At 38.3% G+C, this 26,290-nt stretch overlaps 1 protein-coding gene across 4 annotated transcripts; it reads right to left on the bottom strand.

The window, feature by feature from the left end:
• LOC149787269 (uncharacterized) lies at positions 1-26,018 on the bottom strand. Of its 4 annotated transcripts, none has more exons than XR_016425142.1 (3): positions 23,683-26,018; positions 2,720-12,274; positions 1-2,449 (listed from the first exon to the last, which is right to left on the bottom strand). XR_016425142.1 is itself a non-coding variant. In XM_089977779.1 (3 exons), the coding sequence occupies exons 1-2, from the start codon at positions 25,991-25,993 to the stop codon at positions 11,955-11,957; spliced, it is 2,631 nt and encodes an 876-aa protein (XP_089833905.1). In that variant the 5' UTR covers positions 25,994-26,018; the 3' UTR covers positions 1-9,730; positions 11,937-11,954. The 4 variants fall into 4 exon arrangements, 3 of the variants coding, with proteins under 3 accessions (XP_089833905.1, XP_089833904.1, XP_089833907.1); XM_089977779.1 differs by having other exon boundaries at positions 1-9,730; positions 11,937-12,274; XM_089977778.1 differs by having other exon boundaries at positions 1-12,274.
• Between the last annotated feature and the right edge of the window lie 272 nt (positions 26,019-26,290).

Genomic DNA, 26,290 nt, shown 5'->3' with positions numbered 1-26,290 from the left:
AAGAGGTTTTTTTTTTTTCAACAAATGAAAGAAAACATGATTCATAATCAGTTTGTACTGTACATATATATACAGAGGGTGATTTCCTCTAAAGCATAAGAAATTTGGACACTGTAATGTTAGTGATTGTTGATGAAATTGCAGATAACTTGAGAAAATTGACACTCATAATAATTTCACAAAGTAATCAATAAGTGCATGCATGCCATATTTGCAGTCATGTTTTTTTTAGGGGGGTGTCTTGAGACACAAAAAGTGTGTTCTGAGGTCCCAGTGGATGTCAGTACAAGTAAGCAACTTCATCCTATTGAAATTGTGAATAAAAGAAATTAAGGTGTCAGTTTTCTTTAAAAGATTTAAAACACTTACAAAGAAACAAAATAGTTGGTAGACTTGTCATCACCAGGCACATACGCATATGTGCAAACACATGTATCACAACCACAATTACATTAAATAAAAACAATGAAGTTTTGTACTGAAAATCTATTGGATGTCAATAGGCTCAATTAATAGCAGTCTAATTTCCCACTGGATTCTCTGCCAACCATTATGTTAGCATTGTCAAAACTATATCCATTACAGTCTGCCCATGAGATATGCATGTCTCTATTTGGGAATGGCTGTTTAATTAGGGGTGGGGGAGGGGACATATTTTAAAGTTTAATGGGGGCCTTACAGGTAAGACAGTAGTAATAAATCTCACTGCCCATTATAGATACTAATGCAGTCTCTTTATCAATACAAATGAATTACATAAAGATAAGTATGTGCATATTATTCTTTCAATCAATTTACTTGTAGCTAAAATCTTCCTAAAAAGTAGGGGTTGATTAATAGTTGCTACATCAACAAGATTACTGTTATACTGGAAATCATGAAACATTGTGAAGGGTTCATCTTGTGGAGTATTATAACCTCAAAAATATAGGTCTCTGTGACCTATATTTCACTTAACTAACATCATTAAATGTTGTGGTTTATTTCTCAAGCCCCGTTGATGATGTACTCAAAAAACTATCTGAATTTATCTCTTAGTACCACACCCTTACCACATTTGACTTGCATTAGGGGAAACAAATTTTGTCTGCATATTTTTTTATTGAAAAAAACTTGGCTGTGATAAAGGCAATATTGTCATAATCACCCAATCATGATAATTGTAATCGTAGGTGCCTTGTTATTGTAGATGTTGTTTGAACTCCTAAAAGATCTTGACAATTGTAATCAGTGTTGTTTGAACTCTCCTAAAAGTTTACTTGCAAATGGCTCCCCAGTAAGCATTCTAGCTTCTAAAAATGACACTGCCACCACAAGAAGATTCATTGCTTTCTTGCAGAAAAACAGACTCTTGATTTTGCATTAGTTTTCATCAGATTGACAAAAGTGTAACAGAAAATACATGTTACATACACATATATACATAATGGTGGACATGGTGTTTACAATCGCTGCTGAAATATGGAGAATTCTAAGGGTCCTACAAAGCGTTTACATTCCCAAGGTAAGAGTATTATAGTTTTATATATATTGCCTTTTAAAGAAAAATAAAATTTTCCTTTAAACTTCTAAAATTATGTAGAATTTCTTGTCTCGTGAATCTGAAATTTTCTTTGGGTCCAATATGTTGCTGAGATTTTGAGTGGTTGCACGAAAACACAGTGCCAATGTGTTTGCGCTGTTGCTATACGTTTTTCAGTTTTATTTTTTTATGTTTGGTGACACTGCATAAACGGTGAATAATTTATATATTCATCTGTATACTAAATCCATTGTAAGTTAAGTTCATGATTTATCCAGTGCTTAATTAGCCTATTCCATAAATAGTAATTGCGCAAACAGCTCTTCAGTTGAATAGATGCACTGTTAACAGCTATGAACACTGCCTGATGATCTAATGCACAAATAATGGTTTATACTCCGAGTACCTTACGTCATTTTGATGCATAAAATTATGTTGAATTTCATGTCTCGTGAATATGAAATTTTCTTTGGGTCCAATATGTTGCTGAAGAGATTTAGAGTGTTTGCTGTGATAAACACTCCGGAAATTAGAGGTGATTGAGTTCATTAAGTCAGTAGTGCCAGTGAAGGAAGGGTATGTGTGTCATGGTATGGTAAGAACAAGCGGAGTACAACCAAAAGTCTGAACTGCATAAAGAATCTACAAGATACTGGACAGTCAAGTGATACCAATAAATAAAAGGCAATGCATCAAATACATGATTTTGGGAGTAATTGTCAAGATGAACAAAAACTGAAACCAACATTCCCATACAACAATACAAACATTTGTAAAGGATGCAGTAAAAATTGTGCAAATATTATGGACAAAATGAAGAGAAGAAGTGCATAAAGAACAACTAAAGAAGAACAGAAAAAAGATCATCAGCTGTATAAAGGGCCAATGAACCATCAAAGAAATATCGATGAAGAATACTGCATCCGCCTTGGGGGGCCCCGAGTGGCCGAGTGGTCTAAAGCGCTCTTCGTTACGGATCACTGCCATCTCACCTCTGTCTGCGGCGGTTCGAGTCTAAGATTCAGCCAATGTGGGTATGTGAGAAAGATTGCCAGTAGCTTCTCGAGGGTCGGTGGTTCTTTCCGGGGCTTTCCCAGGTTCTTCCTCCACCATTAATACTGGCCGCCATGTATAGCCTATCGTGTGCTGAAAAATGGCGTTAAACCCCACAACAACAACAACAACAACAGCATCCGCCTTGAAAATCCAAGATCAGAACAAAGGAATAAAGAAATCATGCTTCCCGCCATATTGGAATTCTAAGGGGGACAATAGTAAGTTTGGTTAAACTTTCGGGTAATGATATTCTGTGCTGTTTCTTTTTCCATATTTAAACAATTAATCCCATCTAATCTAAAATTATAATTTACATGATTTAAGTACATAATTAATCTAAATTAAAGGTAAAACTCTTCTCTATGTAACTATATTAACAATTATTACAAAACTTTCTCAGTATAACTATGAGTTTATTCCTAAAAACAACCCTAATGAGTGATTAATTTGAGTAACTGGAGTAATCGGCTATTGAAATTCGCAAACTGGCGCTAGGAACCAGACTAGCACTCGCCTGGATGTAATCCTTGCAAGCCAACGAAAGCTCCATTTGTTGACCTCTGTAAGATTTTGCGTCAGTGATTCTGAGCGGGTTATATTCGGTTACTCCTTATTTTTTTATAATATATAATTCATTAAATTCATAATTCAATCAATTCATTAATTTAATTCATAATTCACTTGATTTGAACCATATATCTACCGCTATGGGTGACTAACTCTGCTTCCTGTTATTCATTGGCCACATACTGTAAAGTGAGGGAGGCGTATATGCATCGCATTAATTTTTTTTAAAAAAATCCACAAGCCTGAAACACCTTATTCACAAATATATTCATAACTTCAACTGTTAAACAATAATAGCTCAAAAAGTCACAACGTAGCCTTAAGACATTTGCACAGGGGGCAATTTACGAAACTGTCCCCAACACAAATTGTGTAATATACAGACATGCATACAGTTCAAAGAAAGTTACAAGTATTCAAAATACTTACATACAATTTGCATGACTACTCTGCGCGTACTGACATGGAGAACGATGTATGGGCAGCCGTCATTGCCAAAATTACATGGATCAAATATTGCATGAAATCAAATGATTGAATCCAGCAAATGAAATGATAAATCTAGATTCGAAATAGTGGGGTTTCATGAAATGATTTAAAGAATAAAACGGAATGATGCGTTTAGATTCCAAATTAAATGAAACGATTTAGTATGAAATTAAATTATTTAACCAACAAATGAAATGATGAATTCAGATTCCAAATGACGTGGTATCGGCTATAATATTTTCTTGATTTGTGGAGGTGTGTGAAACTGACAGGATTATATTTTTGGAAACAGCACTGTTATTGGTTGATCTTAAACCGAGTTAGTAGTTCGAAGCTACTATGAATAATAATAATAATAACAACAACAAAAACAACTCGTTCTATGTCAGTTCGAGAGAGTATCCGAAACTGTCTTTACAACAAACAACCGTGCTATCAATTAAAAATCGTTGCTGCTGTTTTTACGTGTGTTTTTGTTGTTTTGTTTTTTTTAAATAATTTTTAAATTTTTTTTAACAAACTGATAAAATTAACTAAAGACACCTTTCCTTGATATTTTCATAGACCATTGCTAAATTTGGATTTAATCAAATATGATCTGTGCTTGTTTTCGTCATAAAACACTCCACAGGAGGCAACTGTTTATTGTTTACGTATTTAATTCTTTAAAATGACTGACTAAGCACACACGCCACCCAGCACCGCAATTGTCAATACATTTGTAATGGAGAGAGCGGTGATTCAAATCCACTAAGATTCTTGAGTCAGGGATTCTACAGAAAATTATAAACACAGTAATATGTCGCTGCAAACTGGGATTCAATGGCGATAGAAGAGGAACAGTTACACATACAATGTACGTACGGCTAGTAATGTTAGATATATACAAAAAGTTTCGAGAATTTTTTTTATAGTTTAGTGTGTATGCTACGTAAGGTCATCAGACATGGTTATTACTATAGATTAAATAAGATCAAGATTTTAATCTCTTTAATTTATAGATTTAAGCTTGTTGAAGCCTTGGAAGCGTTCGCATTACAAGACGGAGAAATGTTAAAAGAATGCACGCACATCCATTAATGTGGATCAAGTCACTTTATGCTGATTAGAACATATTGTTATTGTTTATATCAATGGAAAGGAAACACCATGGCTGTCCAAGAAAGCCGAATGCTGTGATTACGTCACAAGATTATAAGTTTGGGCTTAATGACACCATACGTCATGAATATCAGCGCCCTCTGTATGTTTGGATTTAAGCTAGATGATTTGCAGTTTGACTTTTCATGGTAGTGCTTATTCCCAGTCAGACCGTTTGCTTTCCAAACATTTCATTTAATACCACGTCGCTTGGAATCAGAATGCATAATTCCATTAAATTCTTCAGACCGTTAAATTCAATACCAAATTATTTGGAATCTTAATTTATCATTTCATTTGTTGGATCAAGTCATTTCATTTAAAACTACTTCATTTTATTTAAGACTCCGTCGTTTGGAAACACACATCATCATTCCGTTTTGTTCTGTAAATCATTTTATATAATACCACGTCATTTAGAATCTGAATTTATCATTTCCTTTTATGGGTTAAATCATTTGATTTCGTGCTACATAAATTCAAATTAATAACACGTCCTTTGGAATCAGAATTCATCATTCCGCTGCGTTGTTTACATCATCTCATTTAATACCACGTCATTTGGGATCTGAATTAGTCATTTCATTTGTTGGGGTAAATCATTTGGTTTCACACTACGTAAATTCATTTAATACCACGTCATTTGGGATCTGAATTATTTCATTTGTTGGGGTAAATAATTTCATTTCATACTACCGTTACATCATTTCATTTAATACCACGTCATTCCGTTTTATTCTTCGAATCATTTCATATGAGACCACACCATTCGGAATCTTGATTTATCATTTAATTTGCTGGATTAAATCATTTGATTTCATACTATATCATTTGATGAATGTAATTTTGGCGGTGACGGCGACTCATAATTATGACAGTAATGCCCCTTCTTTGTTCTTATTTCCTCAGTTTCGCATGCGTACAAGAGCATTGCCTACCTCCAGAACAACTGCACTTTCTACAGAACATCTCCAGCGAATTTACTGCTTTTGACAGAGGTCATATATGTCTGTGGAAAGAAAGCGACCCTCCGGCTATTGAGAAACTGCAATTCTGTATTGAAAGTCGCTGTTGGTCTGTCCCACGCAAAAGTCGGACAGGACAGTTATTGCTGTTGAAATTAGTATGCGTGATTACAGATTATTCCTATCATCTGTTTGTGGTTTCCTTCCACAAATGTCTTTTAAGAGGATTGCACGGAAGTAACTTAAACAGTGGAATGCCTCTAAGATGATTAGTCAGAGACGTATTGTGATTATTTGTGGTGACTTCGATGCAGAACTACCGAAAGTGGTTCGGAAAAGGAAACAAAGATGTGGTTTATTAGCTGCATTCCCGTCTTAAACCTAGGCATCTAATTTATACAAATAGTTAACCCACGTCTGGAATGCCAGGATATACTGTTTGCTCATCTGACGGCGAACACTCGTCCTTGATCCATTATATTCTTGTACCCTCTTCAAATAGAGACACAGCAGTGCTAACCTGGAAGATGACTATCCTCTAAATCTCTTGATCAAGTGGCACCTCTCTGTCTGTCTGTGTGTGTGTGTGTGTGTGCGTGTGTGATTTTTAACGTAGCTTTAACAACTTTTTAGTCATATCGCTACGCTGTCTGCAGTGCGGCAGTTTATAGTGATGTCTAGCACTTGGGCATCGTGCCGCAGACATGCAGCATAATGTCCCACCCAATCACATTATCCTGACACCTGGCCGACCAGTCCTAACACTGACCTCTTAATGATGAGCGCCTAGTACCACTTTTGTAAGTCTCTGGTATGACTCGGCTGGAGTTCGAACCCACGACCTCCCGCTTCCGAGGCGGAGGCGGACGCTCTAACCACTAGACCACCGGAGTAGTCAAGTGGTACATGTAAGAACATAGTTAATCGTTCTGGACAGACTCCAGGAATCGACTTTTTCGCACGACTCATTAGAGTCAACTGGAAAAAAGTTTCTAGAGAACAGTTGGAGATGTACAAAATTCAAATTTATGAACAATTACAATCGCTAAAAGTATTAATACAAGACACTGCATATATAAAATACACTCTTGATACTGTTGCGATTGTTTTACGTGATTCACCTGATAAAAAATTCTCCCAAAGAAAACTTTCCAGCCGCATCTATAACCTTTACTGTAGCTGCACTGCATAAATAGATGAAAAAGAACCATAAGGATAACAGACAACCGTTCCTGTGTTACGCAACGCAAGTCATATGCAGAATATAAGAGTGCGAAGAGACAGTTTAGAAAACAATCAAAGCAAAACAAAGAGTATGAACAGGAACAATTGGATGACCCAGAAACGGCTGTAGAATTGAATATTGGGACGTTCTATAGAATGGTAAGACTGTACAAGAAGGGACAGAGATGACATATATTTGAGCTAAAAGTAGACAGAGACATGATTCGGTACCCTCATTTGATTCGTAACTGGTGGTGCAAGCATTCTGAAACACTAGGAACTGAAACATTAGACCATTGGTTCACAAACGTTTTTGGTCGCGACCCTAAAGAATACTTTCTCTGAGCCTCACGACTCCGTTTCCAGACTGTAACAAGTTTTGCCACACTGAAAAAATAAATCACGCGGACCCTCCAGAACGTTCTTGCGACCTGTGTGTGTGTGTTGGGAACCACTGCAATAGACGATTATTTCAACGAATCTTTTGCGGATGAAATTAAGAATACCGTGAAGAATAATGTGGAGTCCAATATTTGAGAAGGAACAGGCAAAATATTGTGTGGTATCATAATGCAAAATGACACTGAGGAGGCCGTGAGCCGTGAGAGAGCTTAAGAAAAATAAATCACGTGGTTATGATAAAATATATACAGAACATGTCATCTGCGCTCATCAATCGATTAGTTCCATTTTGTGGCAATTATACAATCGCATCGCCTCCATGGAAACCTATCACGACTATTTTAACTGTGTGATAGTTGTTCCTATCTTCAGTGATGGAAAAAGATGGACTTTACACGAATAACCACACAAATATATCGTTCGTTCCAGTTTTTCAAAAAAATATTTGAAAAAAATATAGTTGAAGAGATATGCTCAACTTAGTGAAAGGGGCAATTTTTCTCACCCGCTACAGCAGGGATTTCGATACCAATGTAGTGGTATTAATGCGGCCTTTATTTTAAAAGAGGGAGTAGCACATTATTTTGAAGATCACTCAAAAGTATATGCTTTATTCCTGGACAACGCAAAGGTCTTCAGTGCAGTATGGCATGACGACCTTTTCTAAAAGCTTTACTCTCTTCGAAAAGGGTGGAGCTCGATTCGTAATTATTATCGAGAATGTTAGGGCCCTCGTTCTGCTCAACGGCCAACGTTGGAAACTATGCTTAGTAAACCGGGGGGGGGGGGAGTCGAAGAAGAACGTTTTCATCGTGGCTATTCTAAGTCATGACAAATGAGCTAATACCTACACTGGAGTCTACAACATCTAGAATACAAGTTGGTACCTTAAACATCCATGTGTTCTACAAGCTGGTACCTTAAGCATCCCATGTGTTCTACGAGCTGATGACTCGACCCTGCGATCCTCATGAGTATTCTGCTTCAGAACTTCATGACTTTGTAACTAAATGGAGACTGCGCTACAATGCGGATAAAACCAATATTGTCGTATTATCAAAGTAAAGATTCCAGCAAGAAAACACGTTCATGCTAGGAGATAAGCAGGTTCCTATAGTTTCGTCAATAATATATGCTGGGATTACTCTCTCCTGAGATTTTTCTAAAATGCTGGTAAAAAAGGAAGATCAGTATTGTATTCCCTTGTAGGGATTGACATAGGAAATGATGGTTTGAATCCAGTTAACAAGGGCTGAAATCGGGACAACAACAGTTTTGCCAGCTATGACATATGGAAGCGAATTGGGTCAAATTTTTAATCGCAGATATATGTCCTAGAAGTATGCCACAGAAAAGCTGCAAGAAGAATGCAAGGTTTCGATCAGTGATCGCACAAAGAGAGAACAATAAGCAGTCTTAGATTGTGGTCAGTTATGAAATATGTTAACAAGATCAAATTAGGTTTCTTAAATACAATCTGCAAAGCAAAAGGTTCATTAGGCAACAAATACATTTGGTTAAAGTGTGTGATGTAGAACGAATGTTATTACGAAGAAACCGTTTTTCTTCTTTAAGACAGTGACCTTGACCGTTTACTTTTTGAACCCATGACCGACATGGTTGTTCCATGTCACATGTTTGGTAACTACAAATAACACATAACTCTAATTATTGTGCGGAAACCATCCAAACTTTAAAGTATTCTTCCTTACCACATCTGCAAGCCTTCTAATAAGTTTGATACTGTAAACGATGGACGCATCTAGTTATTATAAAGAAAACGGTTGTGTCGTTCTTTCGGTCACAGTGACATTAACCTCAACCTTTTTTGAGCATAGAATTGATATGGTTCTTCCTTCCTCAGGTAAGCCCTTCCATAAAGTTCGCTAACTGTAGATGAAGACAGATTGAGTTATAGTGCAGAAATTAAATTGGTAACAGACATTCTGACGGACGGATGGACAACATAACATAAAACTCTACCTTACAGTGGGTGTGCAAAAACAAAAAACAAAAAATGAACGAAACAAAAAATCAGATGTGTGTTGCGAAAATGCGATTTATAAAAAGGGTGTAGCAGAAGTTCGGCAACTCTAGATTTCCTGCACCATCTGTGGATGTGGTAAGGATTGTGTCAGCACTAACAATTCCTGTTGTATCTTGCTGAAAAATTGTAAAATTTAGGTTTTCATTGGCAGACTTTGGTTTTAGACGGTAAAGAGACACTCCTAACTCTTGTGCTAAAACTAGGATCTCCCCAACCCACTTTTCTTTTTCTTCTAGACTTGGAGAGAATTGTACATCCTTTGTGCTAACGCGCAGGTAGTTGAAGATATTAAAACCCTCAAGCATTATTAGATTATTTCTGAAAGGAAAAAGAATCTCAAGTTATAAAAGTTAAAATGTATCAAATTTGATATTTCAAATGTTTATAGATCACTAATGTTAATTTAGCATCGAAGAAGAAACAGTTACCAAGAACAAATTTTTTTAAACTATACTATTCACCTACCCCCACCCTCCACCAGATTTGAAAACTAAAAGCATCAAGGATACTTTTTGGAAAAAATGCACAAAACTCAGTTCATTCGTCAATTTATAATTTCCAACCTTGTCGTCGCCTGGGTGGGGTGAGGTGAGATTGTTTCTGTCTTCTTGTTCCACTTTTTTTTTTTGGGGGGGGGGGGTGGTGGTGGTGGTCCACTTATATTTGTTCCTAAAACTACAGGGTATGCTTCCCTTCTTAATTGTATGGGTACCTAAAGGCGTCGTGTTATGTGTTGACAAGTGCTTTATTATCATACGATTAAGTATATTTGAGGTAAGTGAATGCTCAAGTATTCGGCAATCCCATAATGTCCTATTCAAAGCGATCGGTTTTGAAAATGTATTTTACCCCCCTCCCATGAGTTTCACCATTTGAAATTTCTCGGCGAATCTTTGGTTCACGAATAGCAGAATCGTAGCTAACAACATAGGACAGGCCTTGAAGTTACAAATGGTCAACAAGATGACAATGTCATGCCCATCCCACCCCCGCGACGACAATTATGACTGAAATTATAAATTGACGAATGAAATGATTACGTTTCGCGCATTTTTATATTATTGCTATATTTTCCTTTTAAAACTGTGGGTGAGGGTCCCGGGTGGGGGCGGGACCAAATGGCAGGAGTTTACACAAATACTATAAAACAAATAGCGACCTATGACCAGGAAAAACTGAACTGACCAATGTAAAGTTAACACAGAGACATATGAAGAACTACAAGACGAATTCAAAATGTACTACAATTAATGATAAGTTATCGCCTGAGAATAAAAGGTTAGATAAGACGTGTCCAGATAAGATTTGTAAAAAAAAAATGGCACGAACGAATAAGAGTTGGCGGAAAAGTCCTTTTTAGAGGATATATTAGAATTACGCCGCTGTCGGACTTTTATGAGCATCTGTTTCCGTCACCAATGTATGCGCCAAACGCATGCCGGTTGATTGTCGAAAATAAAATACTGCAATGCTTACCATTTGAAAAGCAGTAATTTTCACCATTACTGATTTTGCAAACACAGGATACCACCCCAGTGTTTTCATGACTCGCTATATGTCGGCCTATTCTGCACATGGGTTTGAAAAGATGCAATATTTTTGCATCGGGACATGAAAATTAAATGCTTTACTTTGTACTCTTTCTGTCAGCATTTTGCCAAGTTTATAGCTTGTTTCAAATAATTCAACAATGCCACTAAATGCCAAGACATATTAAGTAAACTAAACCAATCTTGTAAAATATTTTTGTAAAAGTTCGACATTTTATAAACATAAGTTAAGATGTTGATGAGAAACAACAATCAATAATATGTTTTGTGTTAACAAAGTCTCGTTTATAGGGGAAAATACTAAAGAATTTAGAAACTGACTATATGCCCGGGATTTTTTGAGAATCTGTTCGGGCGGCAACTTGACAAGTTGGATAGGAGACGATAAAGCAGGCGCGGGACAACTTCTTGCACATTAGAAACTTGGATTAAGATGCAGTATTGTTCTAAGGTAAACATCTCCATCTTTTAAATAATGTATTTATTTTGTATGATTCTAAAAGATGAATATTAAACAGGTTTTTCTGGGTTACAAGTTCAAGAAAGTCACAGAGTGGGTCTTCATGTTGACATTTAGAAATCACATTTTCGTTTTCATTTAGAATAGAAATGTGGTATACTTTTGTACACTTTATGAATATCACTTTCATTAGTTAAATGACGATCGTTCTTTCTTGATACAAATCGGATTTTCGACCAAAAACAACAAGTCATCCAACAAAAATGACGTATCGTTACGCAGAATTACATGCGCAATATAGGCCGACACGGTGGTACACGTTCTTTTATTTATTGTATTTTTAAGTATTCATAAAGGTCCTAAAGTTCTTCTGCCCTGATCAAAATATATGACACATGTAATACATACCCTTCTTCCGCAAATGTAAATTTAAGTTATGTAAAAACGTTAGCCACAAATGAAACTAATATAAAGTCTACAGGCCCATTAAAAAACAACAATAAACAATGCAAACTGAGGGACAACGCCGTTATCAATCTTCATAGTGTGCTTTCTTGTCAAGGCGCTCTTGAAGTCTTGTCCTGAAAGCTGCTTTTGTGTTCTCATCGTCTTCCCATTCCAGGAACTCCCCGCGCTTCATCGTCTGGCGAAGACATTTTGGTACGTGCTTGGCTTCCAGTGGACCTACCACGACAACCACAAAGCTATCGATTTCCCGCTCCGCGTACTTGTCAAGTATCACCTCTAGCTCCATTTCGTGGAATCTGTCCTCAATATAGTATTGGCTTAGGACGATTATCACGTGACGACTGACATCCATCGTTTCATACATGCTAAAAAGTGCAAGCTCACCTACAATATATATATATATATATATATATATATATATATATATATATATATATATATATATATATATATATATTAAAAATAGCATGGCATTTAAAGTGTTGGTATAAAGCATCTTGATATACCAATACTATTGGTAAATCAAATTGTGATCCGCCCATGGCACAATAATACGCATATATAAACATTCTCGCGACCGTCTGCAGTTGATTCAAGATCAACGATCAATTTCCACACATTAATTATTGGTGACGTATGAAAATAACGATAAAAAGTATTAATAATCCCCGTTTTCTAAATGAATTTAATATGGTACACATTTTCATCACAATCCTTTCTGCTTTCTGTTCCCCCTTCCCTCTCATGCATAACGGACAAACTACGCATAATTGTGGAGTGAGAGAGAAAAGGAATTTGGGCTGGATTAAAACCTTGAAATAGAAATTACAACAAGGAAACAACGATCTACAGTGTTTATCAATGATACAAAGTTGCTAACCATGTCGACATTATACAGTAAATTTCTCGGTTACGTGGTACACATGTTTTGAATAATGATTATTTATATCATAACCATCTTCTCATTTCTTGCTATGAGAAGGAATTAATCATCATTTAAGAAATGTCTTTGCCCAAGGAGAGAGAGAGAGAGAGAGAGAAGAGTTATGGGCTCTCTTGAAAGAGGGTACCGCTCATAACGGTGTAAATACAGCTACATCTTGGGGAATCTGGCTTGCGAGAGGTACTTGGGATACTGTAAAGACAGAAGCCTGTTTGAGTTTCTGGCGAAAGAACTGGCATGTGCGTGGATTGACGCTTTTTATATCAGTTTCTTAGGACAAAGCCAAATATGGACATGTGCCTTGTTCTTGTGTTTACCAGAATCTCAAGGTGAGGCTTCATAGTCTCTTACAGATTATCGTCTGCGTCTATGTACGTCACTACGTAGGTAATTCTGCAAGATCAGCTCATTTACTCATCCAGAAAAATCTTTGGAATTCGTCTAGTTCATCTATTTACGCAACTTACCGAATGTACTTTGTTTGCTGACTTTAAGATACAAGGGAAATGCATGTATAAGACGGTTTTGTATTTGTTCATAAGGGCGCAATCTTTATTAAATAGTATATAACTGTAATACCGAAATAATGGATTTAATCTCAATATATTTTAATAGAAAATTACATCAAGTATAATTTAAATCAAAATTTACTTTTCATACAATTTAGAGAAAATTTCAATCTTATTACTTGTACTAAAGAATTCTATCCTAATACACATACTGTGATGTATTTAATGTTTTGTTGTTATTTCTTAAACATACTATAATGTTCTAAAAAAAACCGATTATTATTAATTAAATATGAACATGTACAAGGGTAGCTCTCTCTCTCTCTCTCTCTCTCTCTCTCTCTCATTGGGCCATCGTAGCAAGATACGGGCTAAAATCCATGAAATGACGAGCGTAAAGATTTTCGTTTGTGTCATCCCACGATGTCTATGGCCTTATGAATGATGGTAAAAGTTAAGTCAAACCGACTAATGGGGGTGGGGGAGTTTATGGTCGGTCGTACTGTTAATAAAGCAGAATAATGACTTAGATCAACTGTAAATATAAAATATATTAAAATATTACAATTACCTCTTGTTGGTTCGTCATTTCGCTTAGTTTGTATTTCACATTAATTTCCATGCGCCGGTACGTGAATGGTTACGCGTTTATGTCACTGGCATACCTAACCAAGTGTTTTTAGTACTCTACTTTCATCATTAAAACCATCTTTCATGTTTAAATTATAAGTGTGTATTATATTGATTTAATCAATGTCAAGAAAAATAGAAACTAATAAAAAAAAAACAACAATCCATTTATCAATATGCAAAGGTGAATGTGAATAGCCACAAAACGCACAGAACTACATTTCGTAGCGGACACACTCGGGGATGTAAGTTCATTCACCCGGTCAATACACAGCTGCCTGTAGCAAATCTTAACTCCGTTCAAAAAGCATACATACATACATACATACATACATACATACATACATACATACCATGTAGTTTGTGGTCAATAGAAAGTAGAGTTCTCTTCAGATCTCTTACTGCTGGCTTCATCATTTTCCATGTTATGTTTTTCTTTGCTTATTTCATCCTGAGACAAGAATTACAAAGCGTTATACTTCCCCTTCTCTGCCTTCGCCTAGCAAAATATCTCTGCCGAGACACCATGACCTCCAGCCACTTCACTTGATAAATTCTATAGTACCTGATTTCTGCACCACACGATCCGTTGAGGTGGACGATCGATCAAATGATGTATATGTTTGTTCAAACGTCTGACAAATTCAGTTTTGCCTGAACCGCTAGGTTCAGCAATTAACATGTTAAAGGGATGGCGAATATACAAGGCCTCCCAATTGGCAGGATCTAAGTGTTCGTCGATGGCTTTGAAAGTGGAGGAAGAGGGAGCAGAGATAGTAGAGGTAGCCATAGGGTAGGGAATGTAACTTTTGACACGAAAACTGACAAGACAAGAGTTTTTATACTTTTTCAGGACACGTTTATTGCAAGCTGAAATGGAACGACACCAAAGACAAAGATACACAAAAGCCAAATGGTTAGTACAATGATAAAAACACATCAAAACGATCAAAGTGGAATATAAACAAGTCACTGTACATGATTTTGGTAACCAAGGTTCCCTAGGGACAGTGTGTAATATTCTTCCAATCTCTGCATGGGGTACAGTCACACAGGTGTCCTCCCGGAAAGGTCTTTCGGGAATATCCATGACAGTTCTGTGTTGAAGGCAGTGGTTGTCCTCGGTGACGGGTTCTTCTAGTACTGTCACTAACACAGGTTTAAAAGTTACTTTTTTCCCCGGACGTTTAATTTGAGGATCACAACTCTTGGGCATAATTGGCCACTTCTTGGGTCCATGCCTCGAAACCCCATTTTTCCAATCACGTACATCTGTCCACTGGGGGTGAAAGTCACAAGCTACACACGCATCGTCATATACATCTTCAGTACCTAAAATCTGACGAATATTTTTTTCCCGTAGAGACCGAGAAGTATCTAGATGAAAACGCAAGGATTTTAACAAAATGAGTCTCTCGTTGACATTTCAATGGGTCACTTTCGTGCTTTATTTGGTGGCAAGTACTGTTGGTAAAGAGTCCACAAGGAATAGGCTGGTAAACGAAATCCCAGAAAGCAAGTCACTAAGAAACACCGTAAGACGACCCCGATTCAATGAACACAGTTCTCGTAATACGTATTGGTAATCCCCACTGTTTGAATAGTGTCATTGATTTCCTTCCACGGAATCTGTTGTATCACGAGTGATAAAGGTTGTGGCATGATAATCCGCTTTTATACCCTCTTTTGTCGGAGGTAATAAATGTACTTTCTGCACAGAGATGATCGTATGATAAGAGATGATCCAGTGGCGAATCTAAATGGTTTAGGCACTAACTTGCACGTCACACTCCGTTCAGAAGTTTCCTCTTGAACTAAATTTACATTGTGTAAAAGATTTTGGTAACCCTCTAACTCTTCTTCTGGAATTCTTTGCATTAAGTCTACCTTGTAGCAAATAGAATCAGGAGTAACAAACCAATCTTTCGTGCCAATGGGCAGTTGATCAAGTCTGACCACTTGAACACTTTCATCTGAATCAGTCGTCTTATACCATTTAGTTACCAATGGTTTAAACACCGGTGATTTAACGGATGCAAAAGTTCTTTGCGTTTCACTTGTATTTTGACCAGCACTTGTAAAGTATCCATAATCATTTCAATCAGTATTATTTTATTTAAAATCTTCTCCTAGAGTGAAAGTAATGGACATAGTGAGCAATTTCCGACGACTGCCATTCAGGGTAATGTCAAGAATGTCAATAAAATCTTCTGATGTTAACGGTCTAAAGCGGAATAATAGGATGAATGCAGGCTTGATCCAGAGAAATCTGACGCATTTGTTAACTTTTTTCTCACTTTCCTCTTGTGAATTTCTCGACACAAAAGTTATACAAACACCCATTGAGACTTTACTCTGACAAGTCCCTGCCAAACTTCCTTGTAGATCTTCTCCTGCGGTTCATTTGGTAATCTTTGAATATTATTTTTTAAATTAGGTTTAAATACTAGTCTCGGTGTTGTCCAACGTTTGACTCCTAGCCAATCTGGTTTCTTAAACGATATGGTATGCCACTTCAATGACTAGGTTCCCACTAAAGGTAGGTAGTGACAATTTGGAAACCATCGAGCATGTTCCAGGTAAGCCGAATCTTTGTGCTCCCAATGGTGAAGTGACACACCGCAACTGAAGCACTATTCAGGCAAACACACAGGGAACGAATATTCTTCTTTTACAGGTTCCTTTCGATGAGGACAGGGTGAAATCGACAGGAGTTGTCTCAGTTTTGGATGACATCCGTAGGGTGGTAGACGCATGGTCTCGGGTGAAGGTTAATATTGACAATGAAAACCAGTAAAGAATCCACGATAACGAGTGATTCGCTTTTGCATCCGCCAGGTTTGACACGGACAGTATCCCCTTCCATGGTAGGCGTAGTAGTAGTTATAGCAAAGATCCCATGATCCTTTACTGCATCGCTGAGATCACAGCATACGGCATCGCTCTCATCGCAAGACACAGCATCGCACATTACTTCAGAATCCCCAAACTTGAATGATGTCTGTTTAAAAGGATTCATCTTTCTGGCTTGGTCTTGGTAGTGACAATGAACTATCGGTCTTGGACCTTGCCCCTTTTTATATGCTGACCAATATTGATGTGACCGTAGGGTAATGTGAAGTGGTTGGGAAGCTGCAATCGCTTCGGGTACACGATTTAATACAGCTTTTCCAAGGGTCGACTGACGATTTGGTGAGTGGGTAAACGTATAATCTTGTACGATTCGTAGGTGGCCACTTTAAAGTTTCCATCCTTTCCAGACTGCAAGGCTTCTTTCAATACGCCATAATTCACCACTCGACTGTTGCGATAATTGGGAGTCAATCCTTTCACTTTACACACCATGTGCACTTCTCCTTGTTTGTCCCGGCTTTTCGTCGCCGTAATTTTTAGGACCGCCACTAGAAAATCTTGTCGTCGGGGTGTTCGTCTGTCCTGGCTCCTGAACGGTCTCCTTCGATGTCAGCGTGACGTTGGCCCGGGCGATTAATGTAGATGCAACTGTCCGTGTCAAAGTACAGGACACACGTCAAAGTATTTGATTTCTTCTCCTTTATCGTCAGCGTCGTACAACAAACAGATGACATTCGTCCGTCCTCCGTACAAACTGTCTCGAGGGTTCAGTGGGTCCACCAACTTGTGAAGTTCCACAACGAGTTTAAATTCGGGATCGGTTTTCAAACGGTGATCATATTCGTGTTTCCAAATTTCCAACACTTGGTATCCTTGCTGTTCTAACTTCAACCGCCGCTGACAAGTATCCTGGTACAAGTCTTCCATGGTCCGTTGAAAAACTGATTTTTGGTGCCACGTTGAGGGTAGCAAAGGGACGTCCGTGAAATAAGCAACCGTTAAACTCGTACAAGATTTGAAGGTTTTCTAAGTCTCAGCCATCCAATGAATACGTTCAGATGATCTTTACGCCTCCCCGTTGTGGTCATGTTGGATCCATTTGTCTTCCTTGTCGCACAAGCAATGTAGCCAGCGCAGAGCTTTGACCGAGTACTGACGTTTGACACAGTTGGTCGTTTGAGGGCTGATGACAGCCACGGTGTTTTCGGGCATGAGTCGTTGGTGGTACACTAAGGAACACGCTTTAGCAATCGTGCAGACATCTTTCAAAAGATCGACCCCTCCATGTTCCATGAACAGTTCTCGAACTTTTCGACAGCAACACCGTAAAACGTCCACGTCGGAACGACAATACTTTAACATTTCTTCCTGAAAGTCGAAGGGGTCCGAAGCGTGAGTCTGGTACCAAGCGTAGAAAGATTCTCGTTTCTCGGTACGCATGATGTCGGGTCGTAGTCGTGAGCCTCAGGCAAATGGGGTAGAAAAGGCGTGTTGATTAGCTTCGGTATTGAAAAAGTGCGGAAAATAGCCTTTGGCAATTTCTGTCATTCCACACGTTTGAGGCATTCGGCTCAATGGCATGGCTAAGTAGCTCATCGAATCTTTAAACTGCACTTGTCCCACTTGCATGGAAATGATTTTGGCTCCGTTCAAAGTGACTTTAGGACGTTCGTTACTTTGCTCCGTATAGTATCTGACAAGAAACTCCATCGTATCCCCAGAAATTGTGAGCTATCACCGCCGCATGGCTATGACAATCTCCATAAAATTCTATGTCCTCTTGGCTCCACGTCTCGTCGATGGGGTCTAAGATCTGCTGGGCGAAATCGGGTAGCGTGTTCGGTCCCCGATAGATTTTTCACGTCCTCCAGGAATCTTGCTGCAGTGAGGGCAATGACTAAAGATAGGTTCTTGATGCACTTCTCGCACGCTCGATGAGCCACACAGAAATGAGGAATGTGAATGCAAGTTTCTTGCATGCATTCGAAATCGAAAAAGATGAAATTGCCTTTCTTCTGGTCATCGTCTTCCTCTTAATGTTTGGAATGGTATTTTGTAATGTAGCATTCGTGTTCCAACTCCACGATTTGGTGACAAATGTGACATCGTTTTTTTCCTGAAGATATGTGTGGCTTGACATTATTGATAAGTATCACTTGTCCACAAGTAGGGCACAATCTCAGCAGTTGACAAGCACTTTTCTGCTGTGATCCTTGCGTCTTCATGATGTTGTTGGTAATAGACAGGGCTGACAAATATTCGCTGACAAGCAGGGCAATGCACTCGTTCTTTTCCTCCGTGCAGACAGGGTTGAGAGGCCAAACATCCTGAGCATTTCGATCCACAATGCTTGTATTGCTCTCGGTTGTTATAACCATGGTCACATTTCTCACAATAATACATGTTTCCTAGGAATGCGGTGATACTGGTTATGGGATCGAAATGTTCATCGTGATAATAGTGGTGAATGTATTTTCCGTCTATGAAATCTTTTCCTCGAAACAACAAAGGTCCGAGAACTTCTTAAGGGTACACTTTCAAGGTGTAGCGTGGAGCCAAGACGTCATGCAAAAACCTTTTGCATTTCAGGACTGCCACAGGATGTGTTTTGGATAGCCCAGCTTGCTGTAAAATTAGTTCTGCTTAAATTCGTTGTTCGGCACGATTCGATTTTTGAACAGATTGCCAAGCTCTTTTTCATTCTACCGTGCCGTTCTTGTCGGCATACGTTCGTCCCACCACGATGACACGGGCTAAACACATCTGGTCTTAAGGGTTGTTAATCCGGTCCCCTTGGGGAGAGAGACGTGGGTCATGAACAGTGTGGCTTTTTCATCGGTGATGTGAAACTTGACGCTGTATTGTTGCACGTGTTGAATCTTGTCGATGACTTTGGAAGGTGTCAATTCTGCTGGGTTGCTAAAAAAAAAGTCAATTCAAACGGGTGACTTCAGACTGTCGTGATGAATGGAAAGTCTCAAGCAATCGTCTTCTTTGGCTTCACATGTCGTTTCAGTGTGGTTAACAAAGAATCCCACACCTCGGTGATGAAGCACTCTGCTTTCTCCAGCGGTACGTTGGACTTAAAATCTTTAAACTTCACCGTGTAAGTGTAAGCCGTCGTTCTAAATTTTGTTGATGAGCGCTTTTCAGTCTCTCGAATGTGGTAGTAATTTTCAGGGTTTACTAATGGTGGTGAACTTTGGCTGAGTGTAGACTCTGTGGGTCTGGATTCTGACTCATCATGTCGTCTTCAAAATCACTGGCGTGAATTTGTTCCAAAACTTCAGTTACTGTAAGAGGCGATAAATCACGTTTCTGCCTATTACTTTCTTGTCCTTTCTTCACGACATGATGCGATCATTTCAACTTGACTGCGAAAAGTCAAATGACTACATTTTAAACACTATGAATCACTTTATATTCATGTCCGACCAGCGTATATATAAAGGGTGTGTGTCTTCCCTTCCAATATTCATTTCACTCTTAAACCGAGCAGACCTATAGAAGAACCCACACAGATCGAACATCTGATTAGAGCTTTGCGAGGTGTCATAAAAAAACTTTTTTTCAGACAAACCGACGGACTGCTTCGCCTCCTTCTGAGATAAAAGTCAAGATACTTGCTATATCTGTAAGAAGAAAGGGCACTGAACTACAGAGTGTCCAGACCGTCAAAAAAGCAAGACAGGTGCCAGAAGAGACGAAAGTCAAGATACCTGTCATCATTTTCAAGAGAAAGGACATTGGTCTTCAGAATGCCCTAAGAAATAACAGGAGGGATACGAAGAGAGGGGTTCCAAACCGGAAGAAGAAGAGGTACCCTCCCCAAAGGAAGAACCCAAACACGTGCAGAAAGAGAAAAAATAGAAGAAAAGAAGAGGAGAAATTGAGGAAGAAGAGGAAAAAACTGAAAGTGAAAAAAATTAAATGAGAGATAGTGAACAATGACACAGAAGAAGTCTATGAAAGTGTTAAATTGTTGTGTTGTGTTGTGAACTGGATTGTAAAATTTGTACCAGAATAGACCAGGCAGAAAACGTAAGTGTCTCTTGGTTTTGCTTTTTTAGAATATGGACCTACACTCACGTACTGGCTCACACACACGTACATCATGGGTAAAAAAAGGGTTTTTGAGTTTTCATTGATTTTGGTAATGGAAATACTATCTCTTTTCGAGAGAAGTGGGTGGCCCTGAAATGAACCGTTGGGTATTTGTTTAAAACAAACCAATTCAGGAACGGGACGTAATAATCATTAACTGTCTTAAGCCTTTGCCACGGCCATTGCCTACTTCTGGAGTTGTCAAAATAATGTGCGTCCATGTTATGCCTTTGAAGAAAAATAATACCGAGTACCGCATAATATCAGAGGCTAAATGAGAACAGCGCTTCACATAAGGATAACCTACATTATAAGGGATAGCGTGGTACTGACTTCTTCTGTTTACAAGGGTGACGTCATCGAATTTTGTGTTCCACCTTTCGACTGATATTGGTGGACCCAAGGACGTGGCTGATCAACATCGGAATTATTCGCACGCCTGTAAAGATGGCCGGTTTTTCAGTTCGAGGGAGAAATTACATGGTTCATAATGTGATGAAAGGTCAATATTATCTTTCAAGATTCTGTATTATTTAGACAATTTGGGATATACAACGTTTTGCACGTTATGGCGGCATTGCACTTTTAAAAATGCAGTGGTGCTACGTTTATCTGAATACTTTTCACTTTATCCATTTTGTCCTATTTTAAAGAAGAAGCAACCAAGAATCTGTGATTATTTTAAAACTGTTTTCTCGTGTTTTAGGTTAAAAATTGTTCAAACATAAATTTTAAAACAGCACACGGACGATGCGTTTAACATTTTATTTCGGAATAAGAAAGTGAAAGAAAAATATATTCCCTCTACCACCTTTGGAAATATATTCCATTGGTAACTTAGAGTCAGATAGACAGCCCCAGGAAATATGTATTTACTGTTCCTTTGATCTCAAGTTTTTAAGCAGTGACTGGGGGCCTAATTTTCATATTAGTAGGGAGTCAAACATTGGTCCAGAAAGGTCTTGGATACCAATATGTAATTCTAATCCCAGTTTCAGCCTCTAACCAGACTTGACATGGGTCTATTCACCAAAAATTCACCTTGCTATATTACGCTTGACATGTGTCTATTCACCAAAAATTCACCTTGCTATATTACGCTTGACATGTGTCTATTCACCAAAAATTCACCTTGCTATATTACGCTTGCCAATATCCGTTATGTAAATCTTATTCCAATTTTATATATTTCCTGTCGTCTCACCTGATCGCTGATTCGAGTTTCGGACCCAGCCAATGTGGCTATGTGAGAAAGACGCCAGTAGCTTCCCGTGGGTTGGTGGTTCTCACCGGGGTTTTCCTAGTTATCCTCCACCAGCTATACTGGCCGCCTTAGATATCATATCGCGTTGTGAAATCGCGTTAAACCCGAAAATAACAACTCCATATTTAATACAAAATGACCAAAATCAGTCCTGCACCGAGCCAAAATTAACTTTCGCAAGATTTAATATTGAACTCAAGATATGAACTAATTATTAATATAATGGGAAAATTATGTCGTCACAGTAGTTTGTTGAAAGTTGAAGGCAGAGTGTATAATACACAACATATACTAGTACACCTCCTGATGGACTGAAACATATTTAGTGTGAATGAACAGCATCTATTTTAACGAATATAAACATCACTGGTCTTGCATTTTACAAATTTGTAATTACTATTACAATAAAATGTATACTACTACTACTACTACTACTAATACTAATACTAAGAATAATAATAATAATGATAATAATAATGTGTGTGTGTGTATGATTTAGATTTTTAACGTAGCTTTAACAATTTTTCAGTCATATCGCTACGATGTCTGCAGTGTGGCAGTTTATAGTGATGTCTAGCACTGGGGCATCATGCTGCAGACATGTAGCCTGATGTCCGCACAGTCACATTATCCTGACACCAGGCCAACCAGTCCTAACACTAACCTCTTAATGCTGAGCGCCTAGCGAAGCAGCTGTTAGTACCACTTCGGTAAGTTTTTGGTACGAATCGGCCGGGGATCGAACCTACGACGTCCCGCATCTGAGGCGGACGTTCTAATAACTAGGCCGCCGGAGCGGTAATAATAAAATAATAATACAAAAATTGTGAATAAGAGGCCTCAGTGATTTATACCTCTGGCAAGCTGAAAAACCGCTGTCAAAATAGCAAGTCATGGCATTCAAGTAGATTGTTGAACAGTGGAAAAGTGTCTTGCATGCCATGTTAATCCTAAATTTCGATACTCTGAACTTGAGTCAATACCATGCATTTTTTCAGTCTGTTTTGTGAACATACGAATCCCATACGTAACTTCATCTCGGCAAGATCCATGACTATAAAATTTTTTTTTTTAAACTTAAGAAAAAAAAACATGCGAGAAATGTATTCATGGCGACTATCCTAAACTGAAAACTATATTATTTCTGTCTCAATTTATAATGTCTCTAATTCAACTAAGTCTATTTTAGACCTTGAGCCACGAGAAGTTAAATTAACATGAGTCACAAAATATTTATATGCATCACAATAAATTTAATTGAAAAATTGCACCGTACCTGTGATGTAATTCGATAAGTGTTGCATAAAAAGACAGCGGTGATTGTGCCGTTTAACACTACAGCCAAAAGCGATTTCAATTTGAAAACAAACATGCTAAGACAAGTAAAAGAACAATTATGTATGTATGAACATCATGAGGAGTGTATGTCATCACTCCCGCCTCACGCCTTAGCAAAGAAACTTCTTGGCAAATGATAGTATAATCTTACCTGGAGTCGAATCTCTGTCTTTCATGTACAACTTGAAGCGACCTCCACATTCCTGTTTATTATTGTCTACACCTGCATCAATGCCTTTGAGGATATTTTCAATAACCCATTGATAATCCTCCTCTGTATACGATATGTAGGCGTCGTATTTCCTGTCTACTCCAGGCACCACCTCGTAGTCCCCAAGTCCATCTCTCGGCGCCTTAAGATTCTTCCTGAACCTCCTCTGTATCTTGTACAAACGAAGCCAGATTCGCCAACGGTTTCGATAAAGAGCGAGAAAAACTATAGTGACCACGACAACTGACCCCACCGCGGCAGCCAATATTTCGTACCAAGTGAAAAAGTCACACTTAATCTTTGTTTTATCAAAGGCAAGTAGATATTTTCCGCTCCATTCCTTGGGGGAATTGCATGTGTAGCGATCTATGTTCATCAGTTTTACTTTAGTGGTTGTGATCCAATCCCTGAACCATCTTAAATCACATGTACACGCAAAAGGATTACCTGTCAGATTCAAATTCAGGGAATCGAGACCACTGAGATCATTCAAATTCTGGTCTCTGAGGATGGATATGAGATTCATACTGAGGTCAATGTCCGTTAGATGTACAGTTGTCTTGAAGAGGTCTGAACCCCATTCGGAGATTTTGTTGTTCCTCAAAGCGAGATTCTTTAAAGAGGCTAAATCGCTAAACAAGCGGTCTGGAAGATCAGTGATGTTATTATTATCCAAATAAAGTTCGTACAACTGTTGAAGCCCTAGCAGGAGAGATGAAGTACCGTCATTAGCTATCAAAGGTCCAAGGTTGTTATTTTCAAGATGTAGATACTGCAAAGAGGCTAACTTGTTAAAGGAATGCAAAGGAATATAGTTGCAGTAGTTGTCTGCGATGTTCAGGTAGATCAATGAAACCATTGGAGAGAAAAGGTCATCAGCATCTTGAATATGTTTCAAATTGTTTTTATTTAATTCTAGCGATCTGAGGCGTATCAGAGAGTTGAAAACCATTTTTGGGAGCGTAGCAATTTTATTTTCAACAAGATGAAGTTTACTTAAATCTGCCAAACCAGCAAATGAATCTTCCATTAATTCATGAATCAAGTTATCCCCTAGGTAAAGCTCCTGAAGCAGCTTTAGATTGGCAAAAACATTGTCTGGTAAGGAGGCGATCCTGTTACCATTTAAATAAAGCTTATGCAAAGTCGATGGGAGATTAGGTGGGACATTATTCAGGAGGTTGTCATTCATGAAAAGAATCTCTAGTGATTTCAGTCCCTGAAATGCGGTGTTTTCGGTAGTCATGATTCCGCATCCAGACAGATCAAGTGTCAAAAGATTCTCAAGGTCAGCGAAGGCGCGGTCTGGAATATTTCTTATGACGTTATTCGACATAATCAGGTACTTGAAAGAAGTATTCCTCAATAAATGGAAGGTACTGTTGGGCAGATTACCACTAAGGCTGATATTTTCGATATTCAGATAGGTGAAATCCTTGCTATTCACGCCCCTCAACGCTATCTCTAACGCCTGTCCATTTAGGGGATTTACCGCTAGCTTCAAAGATTGCAACGATGTCAAAACCGAGAACGTGTCCTCAGCAATATCTGAGATGGCATTCCGAGATATTTCTACCTTAGTAACACTAGTGTTTCTTAAAGCCGCAAATGCTGACTTTGTAAGCTTTTTGATTTTGTTGTTACTGAGAATGATGTCCGTGAACTGACTGCTGCTGCAGAAAGATTCAGGAAATGTTCCATTGGTTATAGAGTTTCCTTCCATTACCAAAGATCTGAACTTAGGTTGGTATCCAAGGGATGGGATAGATGAGAACTTGTTAGCGCTGAGGGATATATTTCTCAAGTTATTTGAGCCATGGAAAGCTTGTCCATCGATTGTTTCAAGCCTGTTTGTGGTTAGGTAGACACTTTCCAGTTTCGGCATGCCAGAGAATGAATTTGCTATAAGAGATGGCAGCAAGTTACTTCTTAGATCGATATACACAATGTTTGAGAGGTTTCCGAAGCCCCAAGGTTCAATGTTTGATATTGTATTGTGGTCCAGGTATAAAAGCTGAAGATTGGTCAGGTTTTGAAATGAAAAGGCCGGAATGGAAGTCAAGTCATTGTAGCTAAGGTAAAGTTTCTCCGCGGACCTCGGGATGCCAGATGGGATACTGCTGAGCTTCTTGCCTTGGCAGTTAACGGACGTTAGCGTTTTACTGCAGAAGCATGGCTCTGGACATTCCCCCGGGGAAGGGTCTGACAGAAGAGTAGACGATACTAAGGCTGGAAAGAACAACAAAATCATGACCTGTTTTGTCGGAGTCCAGCTTGATCTGTGAAGAAAGAAAAAGGAGTACACTTGTCTGTCTTTCAAGATTGTATTAGCTTCCGTTTAAAATTTTTTATATTAATTAACCATTTTCTTTTAAAATAAAAAGAAGCAAGAAATCATAATCAGCCAAAAATATATTTAACAAAGTTTATCAAATGGTTACAGATGAAATATGTAGGGAAATACAAAGGGAACGAAAGGTACAGGAGCTTGACATTAGATATAATCGGAAGATTTTTCCTTCATTGTGTCCATACTAAAACAGGGACA

This window comes from Sinohyriopsis cumingii, chromosome 12 (genome assembly GCF_028554795.1).
Source record: "Sinohyriopsis cumingii isolate HCF-2022 chromosome 12, ASM2855479v2, whole genome shotgun sequence".
In the NCBI taxonomy this organism is placed as follows: Eukaryota; Metazoa; Mollusca; class Bivalvia; order Unionida; family Unionidae; genus Sinohyriopsis; species Sinohyriopsis cumingii.
The sequence above is the reverse complement of the archived record's forward strand: the minus strand, read 5'-3'. Positions and strand labels throughout refer to the sequence as shown.

Bases quoted from the DNA above. Each gene is read 5' to 3' on its own strand.
- LOC149787269 (XM_089977778.1), bottom strand. From the start codon at position 25,993: ATGATTTTGTTGTTCTTTCCAGCCTTAGTATCGTCTACTCTTCTGTCA. The intron at 12,275-23,682 runs GTAAGATTATAC...TATATATTGTAG, and splicing joins AGACAGAGATTCGACTCCAG to GTGAGCTTGCACTTTTTAGC.